Raw genomic sequence first — 14,397 nt, forward strand, 5'->3', positions numbered from 1 at the left:
CTAATAAAAAATGGAAATTAAAAGAAAGAAATAAAATGAAAAAAATAAAAAGAAATAAAATAAAATAAAATAAAATGAAAAATTGAAATAAAAAAGAATGTAAAAGGAAATTTAAAAAGGAAGATGAAAATAAAACGAACGTTTGTTTGTTTTATTTTTTTTAATTAAAACTAAATAATAAAAATAGAAAGGAAAAAGGTAAACAGAAGAGGGGGAAGAACGAACGAAAATACAAAAAAAAAGAAAAAAATAAATGGAAAATAAAAATTAATAATACTAAAATAAAACTAATTAAAGGAAAAATTATCTAATCTAAGCAATCAAAATAACGAGTAGTTGTCAATCACAGTCAATCCCCAGCAACAGTGCCAAAAACTTGGTGCGGAATTTATAACCCACAAACTAACCGACAAGTGCACCAGGTCATACCAAGTAATATCTCAGGTGAGTGAGGGTCGATCCCACGAGGATTGATGGATCAAGCAACAATGATTGAGTGATTGGCTTAGTCAGACAAGTAGAAAATGGTGTTTTGAGAATCAATTGCATTAAACAGTAAATTCAGAAAATTAGAAAGCAAACAGTAAATTGGTGTGAAGAATATGGGAGAAAACAGTTAAGGTTTTAGAAATATTTATTTTCTAGATTAACTTTTCTTACCAACTATTTTAATCATGCAAGATTCAATTCATGGCAAACTATATGTGACTAAACCCTAATTCCTTAGTAATTTAGTTTCCTCTAACCTAGTTAATCGCCAATTCCTTGGTCACATAATTTCAATTAGAGGTTTAAGTTCAATTCTAGTTTATGTGCCATAAAAACTCTAATTATCCAAATATAAGAGGATTATATATCACGTATCCCGTTAAGTCCAGATAAATAGAAATTTAGGAGAAATTATTTTCAAGCTGTTGTTCAAGTAAATTGCTTTTCCAAGGTTTACAAGAACTCAAATAGAATAAAGGTTATTCTTCCAATCTACCCAAATCCTTAAGATGAAGAACGAAAATAAATTCTTGAAATTTAAATCAAAATATTAATTAAAATAGAAGAGTAATATTATCAATCCATACAATAAATAGAGCTCCTAACTTTAACAGTGGAGGTTTAGTTGCTCATGGAGAAAGTAAACCCTAGCAGAGAAAAGTGTGTAATCCTAAAAGTACGGAAGAGAGAAGAGGCCCGAAGGGCTGAATCTTTTTTCTTTTATATTTAATCCTAGTTAATGTAAAATATATTTTCTAAAACTAAATAATATCTTTTCCTATTTGTAAATAAAATAAAGTTTTAATCATAAATTAATAAAAGATCTCGTTGCTGGCTTCAATTGGGCATGGGGACCTTCCAATTCCTCAAGGTTGGCACCTAACTTGGAGAATCCCAAGTTAGGCGCCACTATGACAGCGTGTATAGAGTGTTTTTTTCTTCATCTGACGCCTAACTTGGATAATCCCAAGTTAGGCGCCACCCTTCCCGTAAGGAATTGGCGTGCTTGTCTTCATCTGGCGCCTAACTTGGAAAGCCCCAAGTTAGGTGCCACCAAGGCCATACAATCTGGGAGAAAAGTGTATACTATTATATATCGTTAGAAAGTACAGAAAGTTAGCTTTCCAATGACACTAAAGCCGTGTCAATTGGAATTCGGTAGCTCACGTTATGCCCATTGGAGTGCAGGGAGGTCAAGGTTGACAGCATCATCCACTTTCTCCCTTTTCTTCTACACAAGCCCAGTCAAATCCATCCGAACGCTACCTGAAATAAACCAAATTGCGTATGACTCAAAGTAGCATCCATAGTGGCTCAAAATTACTTAAATATTGATTAAACTTAACAAATTCGAATGCAAATTCACAAAGAAAAGATAGAAAAGATGCTCACGCATTAGTCTGCGTACGCATGCCCTGTATTTTTTAGAAAAGCTGCCAAGTCTGCAGAAATCAATTTTTTCACACTAAACTTCAAACGCGCATAAATCTTTTATAAAACAATCATTTTTAGTCCATTCTTCGAACGACATAAACTTCATGGACCCAGTTTTTATTTGAAACAAGTTTGACAAAATTTGAGGGTCCAGAAGCCAAGTTATGACCCGCCGAAGTTGGTCAAAAATCAAGTTTACCAAAAAAACCAAACCTCTACTTTTACCAAAATTTCCATTCAAAACCAATGATTCACACCCCAAAACAACACCAATAGTGTTCAAAATTTATTCTGTACCCCTTCCATCTCCTCCACAGCATACAAAAACCTAATTTTCATCATTTTCATCCCAAACAACCCAAAAATCAAGACAACACAATTCATTAACTCATCAATCTATCATCACCACAACTCATTATCATCATCAATCATCACAATCATCAATAATCATCACATTCTCAAAATACACTCAACATTTTCATCAAAATTACTCAACCTTAACATATTCACATAATTCAACCTATCCTATGGTCATCTAGCCTACGTTTTCATGCGACATTATATATTATTTACGAGAAACCAAAATCATACCTTGGCCGATTCCTCCCTAATCTCGGGACACCCTAAAGTCCTCACTTCATAAGCTTCAAGCCTCCATCAAAAGGATTTTCAGCACCCAACACTAAATTCAAGCTTCCAATTTCACCAATTTGGTTCCAATTCATATATATATGCCACCTAATTCATATCATTACATCCATATTCATAAATTTAATACCTAACCTCATATAATTAAAGAATTCAAAAGGGTTTTGAGTTCCTTACCATTACCTACAGCTATTTTGAATAAAATACAACAATTCCCACAAGCTAGCTTGGTCCTAACACATCAAAACATCAAATTCTTCACTACCCATGAACAAAAATATCAAAATTGAAGGGAGAATTGACTGGGTGAGAAATAACTGATTCCTTACCATAATTCTTGGATGGTTTCGAAGAGCTTGACATGGAGGTCGTGTGGCCACAGACAGTGCAGTGATCGGAGCTCCGGATTGAAAGATATGGGGAATTGAATTTGAGACTAGGGTTTAGTTTCTTTTGTTCTTCCCTCCCTTTGTGTTTCAGTGTGGAACTCTAATGACTTGGGGCAAAAGAGCTGAAGCTCCTTCATCTAGGGGCAAGTGGGTTTTGGGCCTTGGTCCCATTGTGGGCCTGGTTCAACCGATTCGGCCTATTGGCCCGTTTCTGGGACAAAATCTTTAAACTTAGTGTTAAAATTCATATTTCAATTATTTTTACTTCTTTAAACTATAAAATTTAATTTTCTAATTTTTCTAAATAATAACTAATTTATTGGCTAATTATTTATCAATTTCACGGGGTTTACAACAATCACTAGACAAGAAAGTGATTCGAGCCAGTTTCTTTTGGCCGACCCTGCAAAGGGAAGCGGCCGACTTCATTAAAAATGCCTGCCTTGTCTAAAGTATGCCAACTTCCATGTAGCACCTCTAGAGGAACTTATTAGTATCACCTCACCTTGGCCATTGCAAAATGGGGCCTTGACCTTCTTGGTCCATTTTGACATACTCCCAAACAAGTAAAGTACCTCATAGTGGGTATTGATTATTTTACTAAATGGATTGAGGCGGAACCTTTGGCAACCATCACGGGTCAAAGAAGTAAAAATTTTCTCTATAAGAACATTGTCACCCGATTTAGAGTTTCACACTCTATTACCACGGACAATGAAACCCAGTTCACTGACTTGACCTTTAGGAACCTGGTAGCCAACCTCAAATTAAGCACCAAATCACATCGGTAGAGCACCCTAAGGCCAATAGACAAGCTGAAACTGCAAACAAAGTCGTATTCGCCAAGTTAAAACGTCGACTATAAGATGCAAATGGAGCACATGAAGAAGAGCTTCCTCAAGTCTTGTGGGCATATCGGACAACTCCCCACTCAACAACGAGGAATCACCTTTTCAAATTGTTTATGGCATAGAGGCCATGATTCTTGTAGAGATTTCTGAGAAATCTCCAAGAGTTAGATTCTATGATGAAGTGATCAATGTCTAAGCACAAAAGGAAGAACTTGACGTCATCTCAAAAGTTCGAGAACAAGCTTGGATAAAAGAGGAAGCTTTGAAACAAAGGATGGCCCTAAGGAACAACTAGAAAGTCATTAGGAGAAGCTTCACTACGAACGACCTCATACTGATCCAAAATGACATCGGAGTTTAGAAGTCGGCGCGAAGGAAAGCTAGCTGCAAATTGGAAGGGAACTTACAAGGTTGTTGAGGTTTTAGGAAAAGGTTACTATAAGGTGTCGGAATTAAAAGGGAACGAGCTCCCAAGGTCATGGCATACATGTAACTTAAAGAGATATTACAGTTAGAAAAGCGTACCTTGCTCCCTGGTGTACTCTTTTTCCCGACTTCATGATTTTTTTCTGAATAGGGTTTTCCTGAAGAGGTTTTAACGAGGCATTATAGCAAAGGATAAGGATTGTAAGAAAAAATCCTTAGTAGCAAATAAAATTATGTACACCCTTTTTACTTATTAATAAAGTATTTTGCTACTAGTTTTCCCATTTCAAACGCATTAATTTAAGCTCAGAAAACTGCAAAAATCATTGCCCGACCTATATGGTCGGCAAGATGAAGCAGTGAGGTACAAATTAGTGCAAGAAGTTATGTAAGAAGTTATGTAAGAAGTTATGGCAAAGTCCGATTACTCGAAGTAGAAACTCAAACATCTAAGGAAAAATAATACTTGTATACGAAAAGTCCAGAATAGACTGAGGTACTTCGCCGACGTTATTTCCAACTTAACAAAAAGCAGCATTGAAAGTTGTCAAAACAATGAAAATTCGTATTCAACTAAACGGCTATACCAACTAAAGAAGGTCGTTCAACCATTCATACCCAAAACCACCATCAAAGTAGGGAAAAAAGGTTTTTTAGCAAAAACAAAGAAATTGTTCATAAAAGACCCACAGGTCGGGCCGTTCAAAGTTAAGAAATTATAAAGGATGAAGCTGTTCGCCAGTAACAGCATCTTCAGGCTGAGTGGAAAATGTCGGAGCATATTCAAAAATCGGCACGGCAGGGATCAGGAGAGTTGTAGAAGGAAAGGACTCACCATCCAACTAAGGGTAGGGAACTTGAGAAGTCTGCCCGAGTTGTATCCCTAAAGTCTTCGGATCGGGCACAGAAGTATTTTCCTCATCATTCGTGGCAAGAACAATCTTCCCGTCCATTAATATATTATCCGGGCTGATGAAGGAGAGGTCCGCCTCAGGAATAACAACTCGGAACTGAGCCTTCAAATATGCAGCCATCTCGTCCTTACCTTCGGCTATGGTTTCCTCAAGCTCTGCATATCTGTCTCGGAATTTAGTAATCTCGCCCACCAAGTTGAGCTTCGGACCCTGGTGTAACTCTCATCGGCCTTCTTCTTTAACCCCTCCGACATGTCTAAGGCAGCCTTCGCTTGCTTTACTTTAGTCCGAGCTTTCCAAGGTCAGAGAGCAAAGGTTCCTCTCTTCTTCTCACTCCTTCTTAGACTCCCTCAAAGAAGCCATTTTAGCCTGTGAGGCAGTCAACGAGCTCTGAGTAGCACCAAAGGGAGTTTTCTCTAACTCTCTGGCTAAGGCTGCACATATGTCAACTGTCCGGACTCCACCTCGAGCAAGGAGCTGAAGATGGCTCTTAATTGCAATATCATCCATGCTGATAAAACTATGAGGAAGGATGTGCTTTTCACTCCAAGAAAAGGTATCAAAACCTTGCTTATATATACTTCCTGAATCTGAAGTCTTGTGTTTTTTAGGATTCGGTTCCGTAATAGAAGACAGAAGACGAGCTGCTGGCTTGCCCGAGCTAGAGGGAGGAGGAGTTGGTTGAGGAGCCGGGTCGGGAGTAACCTTTAGAGAGGCTGAAGTGCCTAAGTCCAACTTCAAGGGTGAGGAGAGGTCGGCAGTTTCACCAGCTTTTTTTAGTTGTGTGCTTCGTGCAACAACATTCTTCCTAGAAGTCCAGAGTGTCTTCATAACAGCCAACTTAGGAGCCATTCTCTCTGCAACACTAAAGTTGGGATACGTTAGTCATTAATTCCATTTTTACAAAGCCAGAGCTATAAAAGGAAGAGAAAAACTACCTAGTTCAGACTGAAGCTGGCCCGAATTCCCTAAATATCTTTTGGTATCCAGATAAGGAGCTCGGTCCTAGTACTCCTGGAACACCCCGATCACACCCTCCTCAACCTCGTCTAAATCATCCAAGTTATACTTAACTATCACAGGGTTTTTTTCCCAATAAAAATGGAAAAGGGGCTCATCCTTATCACTTAAGAAAAAAGGTCAGACACCCTCTACAACTTAGATCTTAAAGAAATAGTTTTTAAAGTCATGAAAGGACTCATCAAAGATAGCAAAAACTTTCCTACCCTGAATAGCACAGAAAGAGAGCCAACCTTTTTTTGGAGCTAAAGGATTTGGTGAGAACAAAAAGCTAAAAGAAGACATTAAGAGAAGGTTGGACATCAAGTTCTCAACAAAGAAGTTGGTATATTTTCAAGAAACCCCAAGAATTGGGATGCAATTGGGTAGGGACAACATTGCAGAATTTAAGGACATTGGACTCAAAATCAAAGAAAGGAAAAGTAACTCCTAATTTCGTAAAAAAACAATCGTACACATATATGAAATGACGTTCCGACCTATCAAGTCAAGAAAACAGACCCTCTCTTCAGGGTCAACAACCACAATTTCATAATTCCTCTCATCCTCCTGACTCAAACATAACCTATGATGACTACAAAAGGCTTCGCCATATTCGTTATCAATAACAAGGACAAGAGTAAGAACAGATATATTTACCCAAGTCAAGTCGAACGGAACCTTATAAGACATGTTGTGAACTATTGAACGAGACATCAAAAGATATACCTACAATACAACAAAACAAAAATTCATCACAACAAATCGAACAGCAACAAGTATTTACAAATTCATAAGAGGTCGAGTCAGCATCAACCAAGAACATCATAAAACCCTTCCAACACAAAACAGCTACGCTATCTCTCTCGTATATGAAAATGATGCCATCTTCCATAAAGAAATGGCACCATTTGGGGGCAACACGAATAGAGCCCCACATTCAGAATTACAGCAACAAACAAAAGCAAACAAAAATTCAAAAGAAAAGAAGCAAATTTCGGAATACAAATGAAAAATCAAAGTGGCAAAACAAAAACAAAAGCAGCAGTGGATCACTCAGGATATACAGAAAGGTTCAATGGATTAAAAGAACCAACCTTAAAGGAGTGCGAAGTTGAAAGGATGCACAACAAACAGTAAGACACGTACGATCCAAAGCCTCCAATACACGAACGAAAATTCAAGATAAAGAAACCTTGAATGAAGAACAAGGGTCACAAAGAAAGCTTGAAAGAATGAGCAGTTACTGAAGATGGAAAGAGAGATGGTAAACGAAGCAGTTCAGAGAAACAAAAAAGAATAAAAAACAAGAAAAAAGAGTATTTATAAGAAACAAGGGACAAAAAACTAAAACTACGCCTCTCATTAATAACGTGCACAGGTCCCAAGGAAATGGCAACGTAACGCACGCCGTGCCATCAAGCGGCACGTCATCTCAACAAATTTTGAAAACACGTCGAGTATCCGACCTCTCGAATATGGTATACCCGACATGGAAAACTGAAGCCACAAATGCTCGAGCCCGACCTCGTAAAAGCTCAGACTCAAACAGGGGTACTATTCATACCCTGACCCAGAATAAAGTCAGGCCCAAAAAGAACAAGAGCCCACCCTATAAAAGTGGCCTCTTCTACTCCTGCCCGACCTCATAGAGGTCGGGTACAACAAAGGTAGTCCAACCCTACTTATCTGAATAAGTAACTACCTCCTAAGATATCTCCTACTTATCTAGAAGGGAGATCTCAATAACTTCTCTACTAAGAGGGAACGACCATTTACCATCAAATGTGGAACTACTCTAAAAAGGTGGTTACCTTTTTTACTATAAATACACTGACACTCTAAGGTATATTCAGACCTAATCTACTAATAAACTTGCTAACATCGTTGCTGACTTAGGTATTGGAGTCTCTTACAGCTATCCGTGTTCCTCGCGAGGAGGTGGGGGGTGGTAGCTGTAAGAGACTCCAATACCTAAGTCAGCAACGATGTTAGCAAGTTTATTAGTAGATTAGGTCTGAATATACCTTAGAGTGTCAGTGTATTTATAGTAAAAAAGGTAACCACCTTTTTAGAGTAGTTCCACATTTGATTAAAGAAGTCGGACGCTGTCTTAAAGGGAGTCTGGACCTTACATCTCGGCCCAATAAGCAACTAAGTTTTAGGTAACCTTTGAAATAGGTATGTTTTTATAATTTAGAAAGAGACACATTATCTAATACATATATTAACTTGAGCGTCAAAATATCTTTTGCAGATATTCATTTTTTTTTATTTTGATGGTCCAAGTTATAGCTCTTACAATAAAAAAAACAGTTGCAAGAGATGAGATATATCTCAAAGTTATTACTAGATAAGAACAACAATATATTTAAAACAATCCTATTATATATACATCTTTTATAATAAACATCGTATAAATACACAAGTGTTGTCAATAAGGTATAGTTTAAATGGCATAGTTTTTTCATTCTCATTTAAGAGGTTGCGGGATCTAGTCTTTCTATCTTCGAAAAAAAATACACAAGTGTTAAGAGTGCTTAGTATATATATTTGAGGGACTAGTCATCGAACTTTCGGCCTGATGGATAGCTAGTGCAAACCAAAAAAAACAAAAAAAAAAATCTGACAAAATATAATTTCGCTATATCTAACTCTTGTACGTAGAACTTGTTGGTATTTTAACAAAAAGTGTAACATTCAGAAGCAATCAAACGTTATCCTGTTAAATAAAGAACGGTTTTATGAGTTTTATACTTTTATCATCTACTAGCGACCGGAGATCATCAATTTTAAGTCTGAAAGTTTTGGCACTAGTATAATGCTATAATTGTGTAACCAACAGTTAATTATTATATATATTAAATACAATTAACTTGTATTATATCTTATATTTTATATTTCATATTTTCGTTTATTTCTAATAATTAGTTTTAAAATAAACATTTTGATCATTAATCCACCATTTAGTGACACAATACTTTGATCTAGTCGTACTAATTCTATCTATAATTATAGCTGCAATTAAGATACCTAAATTTCTTTATTTATAATATATTTTTCTAATTTTAACCTGATAAAATTGTGAAAGAATAGGAAAAGCAAAGAAAAGAACTTTTATTAATTGTTGATTGATTGAATTGTACTGAAGTGTATTGTCAACTATGAGAGTAAAACTAAATATAAAATTGGAAGATTGATTATTCATTGTGAGAGGAGGTTGAAAAAGATGTAGGGTAATTTCTCACCGAAGAGATGATAACTTATATATCCTCCTCATGGAGGATACCATAGCTCTGATACCATGATAAAATTGTGAAAGAATAGGAAAAGCAAAGAAAAGAACTTTTATTAATTGTTGATTGATTGAATTGTACTGAAGTGTATTGTCAACTATGAGAGTAAAACTAAATATATATAGAGCATTGTCCTATGAAAGATAAAAGCAAATAAAGATAAGATAAGAACAATTAAAGATAAGATAAAGATAAGATAATAAAGACTAAAATTAAAATTGAATTTTTGTATTCTGTTGGGCTGAATTTGTGGGCTATGATACTTCTTTATTGTTGTCATGAGCTAAAGTAGAAGAGTAGTTTAATATAACCTCTCTTGGTATTTCTTTTTCTTCTATCGAATTTGTACTATATGTTCCGTCTTAGTGCGACTATGACTAGTTCCATAGCATGTACCTTAAAAATTTGTTTCAGTTCTCATTTAATTATTTTTTAATTCTCCTATAAAATAAAAACCATATCGTTTAAAAAAGGCTATACTATGATACAAATCTCATATATATATTAACACCTCCAAAATCAGTATAAATAGATATGAATTTAAAGATAATTCAATACCGATGACAACTTTCATTATACATGTACTTAGTTACACAAATGTATATAAACCTTACTCCCTTTCTCCTGAAATCCTCAAAGAGGACCTTTCTTTAAAAAGTTGAGACCTATTTGTCGTTTTTTTTCAAAAACTAAAAAACAAAAAAACAGATCAAAGAGGACTTTTCTTGATACATATCATAAGGTTTTTCGACGTTATTACATGATGCTATAAGAGATTTACAAAACTTCCCAAATAAATTTATAAGGAAGGACTGAGTGGACGAAGACCTGCAAAACAAGGGAAAATCAATCATACCGGACATTGCTATAATTAACCTGAAGCCTGTTGTGCACGAAAAGGCTTTTATAGTATCTTATTCTACTACATCTTTATCGCTAGTTGTTAAATGACTCAACCGCTCAACCTGGGAATTCTTCGTTTTCTTTTTTCAAAATGAAATATAAAAAACGGGGTTAGAAATTCGAGGGTTGTGGCAATGCAATCTTTCTATTGAGCACCAAAAAATCCCATTACTTTTTTATTTTTATAAAAACACTAAGATTTATATCCCAAATGTCTGAGGCACGCAATAAGTTCTAAACAACTATAAAGGAAGCGAGGTCAGCGGGGGCCTAAGAAGTATCAGCTATTCACCTTAACATAAACCTTGCATACTGATGCCTATTCTGTTTCAGCGCTATCTATCAAAGCATTCAAATGAAAAGGATGTAATTCATGATGCTATAACATACTAGCATGTAATTCACAACATATAGGCGTTTCTTGAGATTAACATGTAAGCAGCAGAAATAAATATATAAGTTCATTCCACAATGTGCACCAAGAGACCCTAAAAAAATAAAATGTATCATGAACTAAACAGGACATCCACGCGACTCAACTACAACATATACTTTGCCCGAACCAGTCCTTCAACCACTTCAATCCTTCTTTTTATCTTTCAAAGGTCCTCTGGGAATCTTGCTCAAAACCTTGGCATCAAACACTGCATACTGCTTCTTAATCTCCGCTGTTGCCTTCTCAGCAAAGGAGTCCACCTGGTCTTCATACTTCTCATAGAGCACAGGAACAGTGTGAAGCAAAACAAAGGCTGTTTCAACAAATCACAGAAGCACATTAGAATACATACAACTACTCAAATCGATAGGGATAAAATTCTAAAGCCGATAGACTTCATTACCAATGTAGAACAACGTCAAGAAGTTGCAACAGCTTCCCAGAATGGAGAAAACCCATAATCCAGCAATGACCTAATTAGACACAAAGCAGAGACCAAGGTCAATACACTAGCAAGTACGTTGGAAATTCGGATACAACAAGCTGCGACTGCATGACGTGTAATCTGTCATTGTCCTCTTTGAAATGCAACAAAAAACCACAAAATAGAGTGAACAACGGTAATAATCTACATACCGTGAGGAACATCTTGAGATCCCTTCCTGATGCAATATCCCGTAATACATCAAGAGCTGTGTTAATTTCAATTCTAAGAGCAGAGGCAAATTGTAGAACAGGGTCCTCGGGAATATGGAGGTTTGGAATCTGAGGTGGCCTCCTAATTAAGATCAAAACAAGAAATTTAATCAAGCCACAGATAGGGCAGAAGACCAGGGAATTGAACTGAATCATAGCATTAGCATTTTACTTGTTGATGAAATTTGAGGCATTGGACCACAAGAACAACCCGGCCAGTGCAAAAATCAGGAGGTGACAAACCAAAGTGAGGAGATGGTATTCAAGCAATTCAAACAGAACCCACACAGCAGTCGCAACTCCAAGCACCGTTGCAGATATCTTCTTGTTTCTCCATAGAAACACATCAGCCGCTGTTGCAAAAGAAGCAGATCAGCTCACAGTCAAAACAGCAAACAGGTCAACCTGAGTCATTTTGAAATCAAAACTAGAATAGGCAAAATTTCATGATATGGGAAACAGAGAATCATTATTTATATTCAACATGACTCAATTTCCATTATCAGGATAATGAAGAAACAAGATCACAGTCAAGGCTAGTCAAATTCATAGTCAGAGGGAAATCAAGAATTAGTATCCATAGTCAAAATGAATCAATCTCACAAAGGGGGATCAATATTATAGTCAGGGTGGATCGTCGATGTTTTTCTTTATCGACAGTCATTAAAATTGCAAGAGATGCAATTTTTTTTCAAGAAATGATTGGAGTAGCTAGAAATTTGATGCGCTCCCTTATTGACGAGAATTTAGCGAAAACAACGAAGTTTATTTCAGATCTAGACACAAATGCGATGTACTAAAAAATTGAAAAGGGGAAATAGAATATTAAAAAAGAGAGCATGTAACACGACAAGAAGCACAATCAAAACGAATAAGAACTCAATGAACCTACTATAAACCCCAATTAGAACATCAAGAACTTAGAAATGAAAGAAAAGGAGAATAATAGCATACGTTTTCCACCACCAAGGACCTTGTGAACTGGCTTCTCCCTGCCGAAGAGCCTGAAGACCTTGTTCTTGATGGATTCAGAGGTGCTATTCTTCTCGTTGTCGGAATCGGAGGAAGACGATGAGTCGTCGTGGTCGTGGATCTTTCCAGAAATCTTATCCAGCAGCGATTCCCCCTTCCCTTCCTCGTGCTCGTGATGCTCCGCCATGTCTCTCAAAAACACCAAAATCGCAATCCAAACGAACAAACCCTAAACTCTAGATTCCCAATTGAAACGTCTCGAAGGAATAAGAAACTCCTTCTCCTTCACTTATCAAAAACCACACTCTGTGTGTGCGCTCTGCTGTGCCCAAAGCAAAAGGTAACCCCTGCTGCTATTTACGCCCTCTAAATACTCACACCCCATGCTTTGATCGTGATCGATGCAATCGTGGCCGTTTAATTATTTGACCCGGGATCTTGCTATTCAAATCCGGGCTGGGTAATGCTCGCCGACCCGTATAGCCGAGATACGAATCCAAATTGACAGTGGATCGTTTTCTTGTTTCACAAGGGCCAAGGGGTCCAAGCCGTTCACTTTTAATTTAAATGACTTTGAATTTTTTACGACCGGAAAATAATAATAAATAAATAAATAATAAAAGGAATGGAGCTGAGTTCGGACGCGTGGCATTAGTAGAATAATCGGCAATTCAAAGTCACAGATGGAGTTTAACTGTTGAAGAAAAAATGAATCATGACACAATAGCAGAACACAGATCTCCGACGCGTGGAATGTGTAGGGACCACAACACTATAATCTCGCATGCATAAATTGAATTTCAAATATTTAAACTGAATTTATTTAATATACATAATTCCATACATCATCTAGAATGGGAAAAACAAAAACAAATAAACTTAGCTCTTAAGATTTAAGAAAGTGGGTTCGGCTTAGGAGGCCCGGCCCGTAACGAAATAGAAGATTCTAGTACTTGTTTGGGTGTGAAGCGCAGAATCATGTTTTGGTGGAAGCGGGTCCAACGGGAGGGACACGTGTCGGTCCCACATAGATGTGAATGTGTGGTAATCCATTTGAGTGGGCCAGCCAAATTGTCAACTCAACCAGCCCACCGCTGATCACATCACTATTCCCATTTACCTCACCACACTGGAATTCAGATCCCACCGAAATATTGAAACAATATGAAGGAAATCAAGAGACACGAAAAGAAAGAAGGAAATTACATGTGTGAGGACAAGGGTGGAAACATGATATCCCCGCAGATCCTACCTTATCTTCCGTATAGTTTTGTATTAAAATAAACAAATTAGAGAAGAACGTAATGGTAATATGCACATCTTTTAGAAAATAGGATCCTTTTCTATCGCATTGTTGTATTTTTCAAACATGATAGTGACACATATACGTTTTGCATGTTTGGTTCCTTTTGTAAAGATGATAATAATAATGATGAGAGGAGGAGTAGCTTTAACCAACATTTTAGGGGACTGAAATCCAAATCACCATCTCTTCAAAACACATACTTGTGCCAAAACAAAGAAAGGCATCTCATCTCGCGTGCTCACCAATAAGGAAATAACATTAAATCCTCATATTGATATTAATTAGTAAATCAAAAATGCTTTTTGCAATAAAAATATCGATCAACAAAATTAATATGTCACATGATACTCTTTTATTAAATTTGAGATGAAATATTTCTCTCCAAAATTAACAAATTCCCTTCCTCCATCTTTTTATCTACTTCTCTCCTCTTATATATTTTTCTCTACTCTTCCCACTCTATATATAACTTATAATATGCCACAAAATATTCTTTTGTTACAATTAAAATAAAATATTTTCTTCTAAAATTAACAAACTCTCTCTGTCTCCTTCATCTTCTTTATCTTTCTCTCTCTTCTCTCTATTCTCTCTCTCTCATTGGCTATCTTTCTATTCTACAAAAAAATATTAATAAA

The 14,397-nt window shown here is 36.4% G+C and overlaps 1 protein-coding gene across 1 annotated transcript; it reads right to left on the reverse strand.

The window, feature by feature from the left end:
• LOC107630743 (reticulon-like protein B2) lies at positions 10,694-12,956 on the reverse strand. Its single transcript, XM_016333963.2, has 5 exons — positions 12,436-12,956; positions 11,654-11,834; positions 11,422-11,563; positions 11,189-11,258; positions 10,694-11,098 (listed from the first exon to the last, which is right to left on the reverse strand). The coding sequence occupies exons 1-5, from the start codon at positions 12,638-12,640 to the stop codon at positions 10,929-10,931; spliced, it is 768 nt and encodes a 255-aa protein (XP_016189449.1). The 5' UTR covers positions 12,641-12,956; the 3' UTR covers positions 10,694-10,928.

The sequence above is a fragment of the Arachis ipaensis genome, chromosome B03 (assembly GCF_000816755.2).
Source record: "Arachis ipaensis cultivar K30076 chromosome B03, Araip1.1, whole genome shotgun sequence".
Classification (NCBI taxonomy): Eukaryota; Viridiplantae; Streptophyta; class Magnoliopsida; order Fabales; family Fabaceae; genus Arachis; species Arachis ipaensis.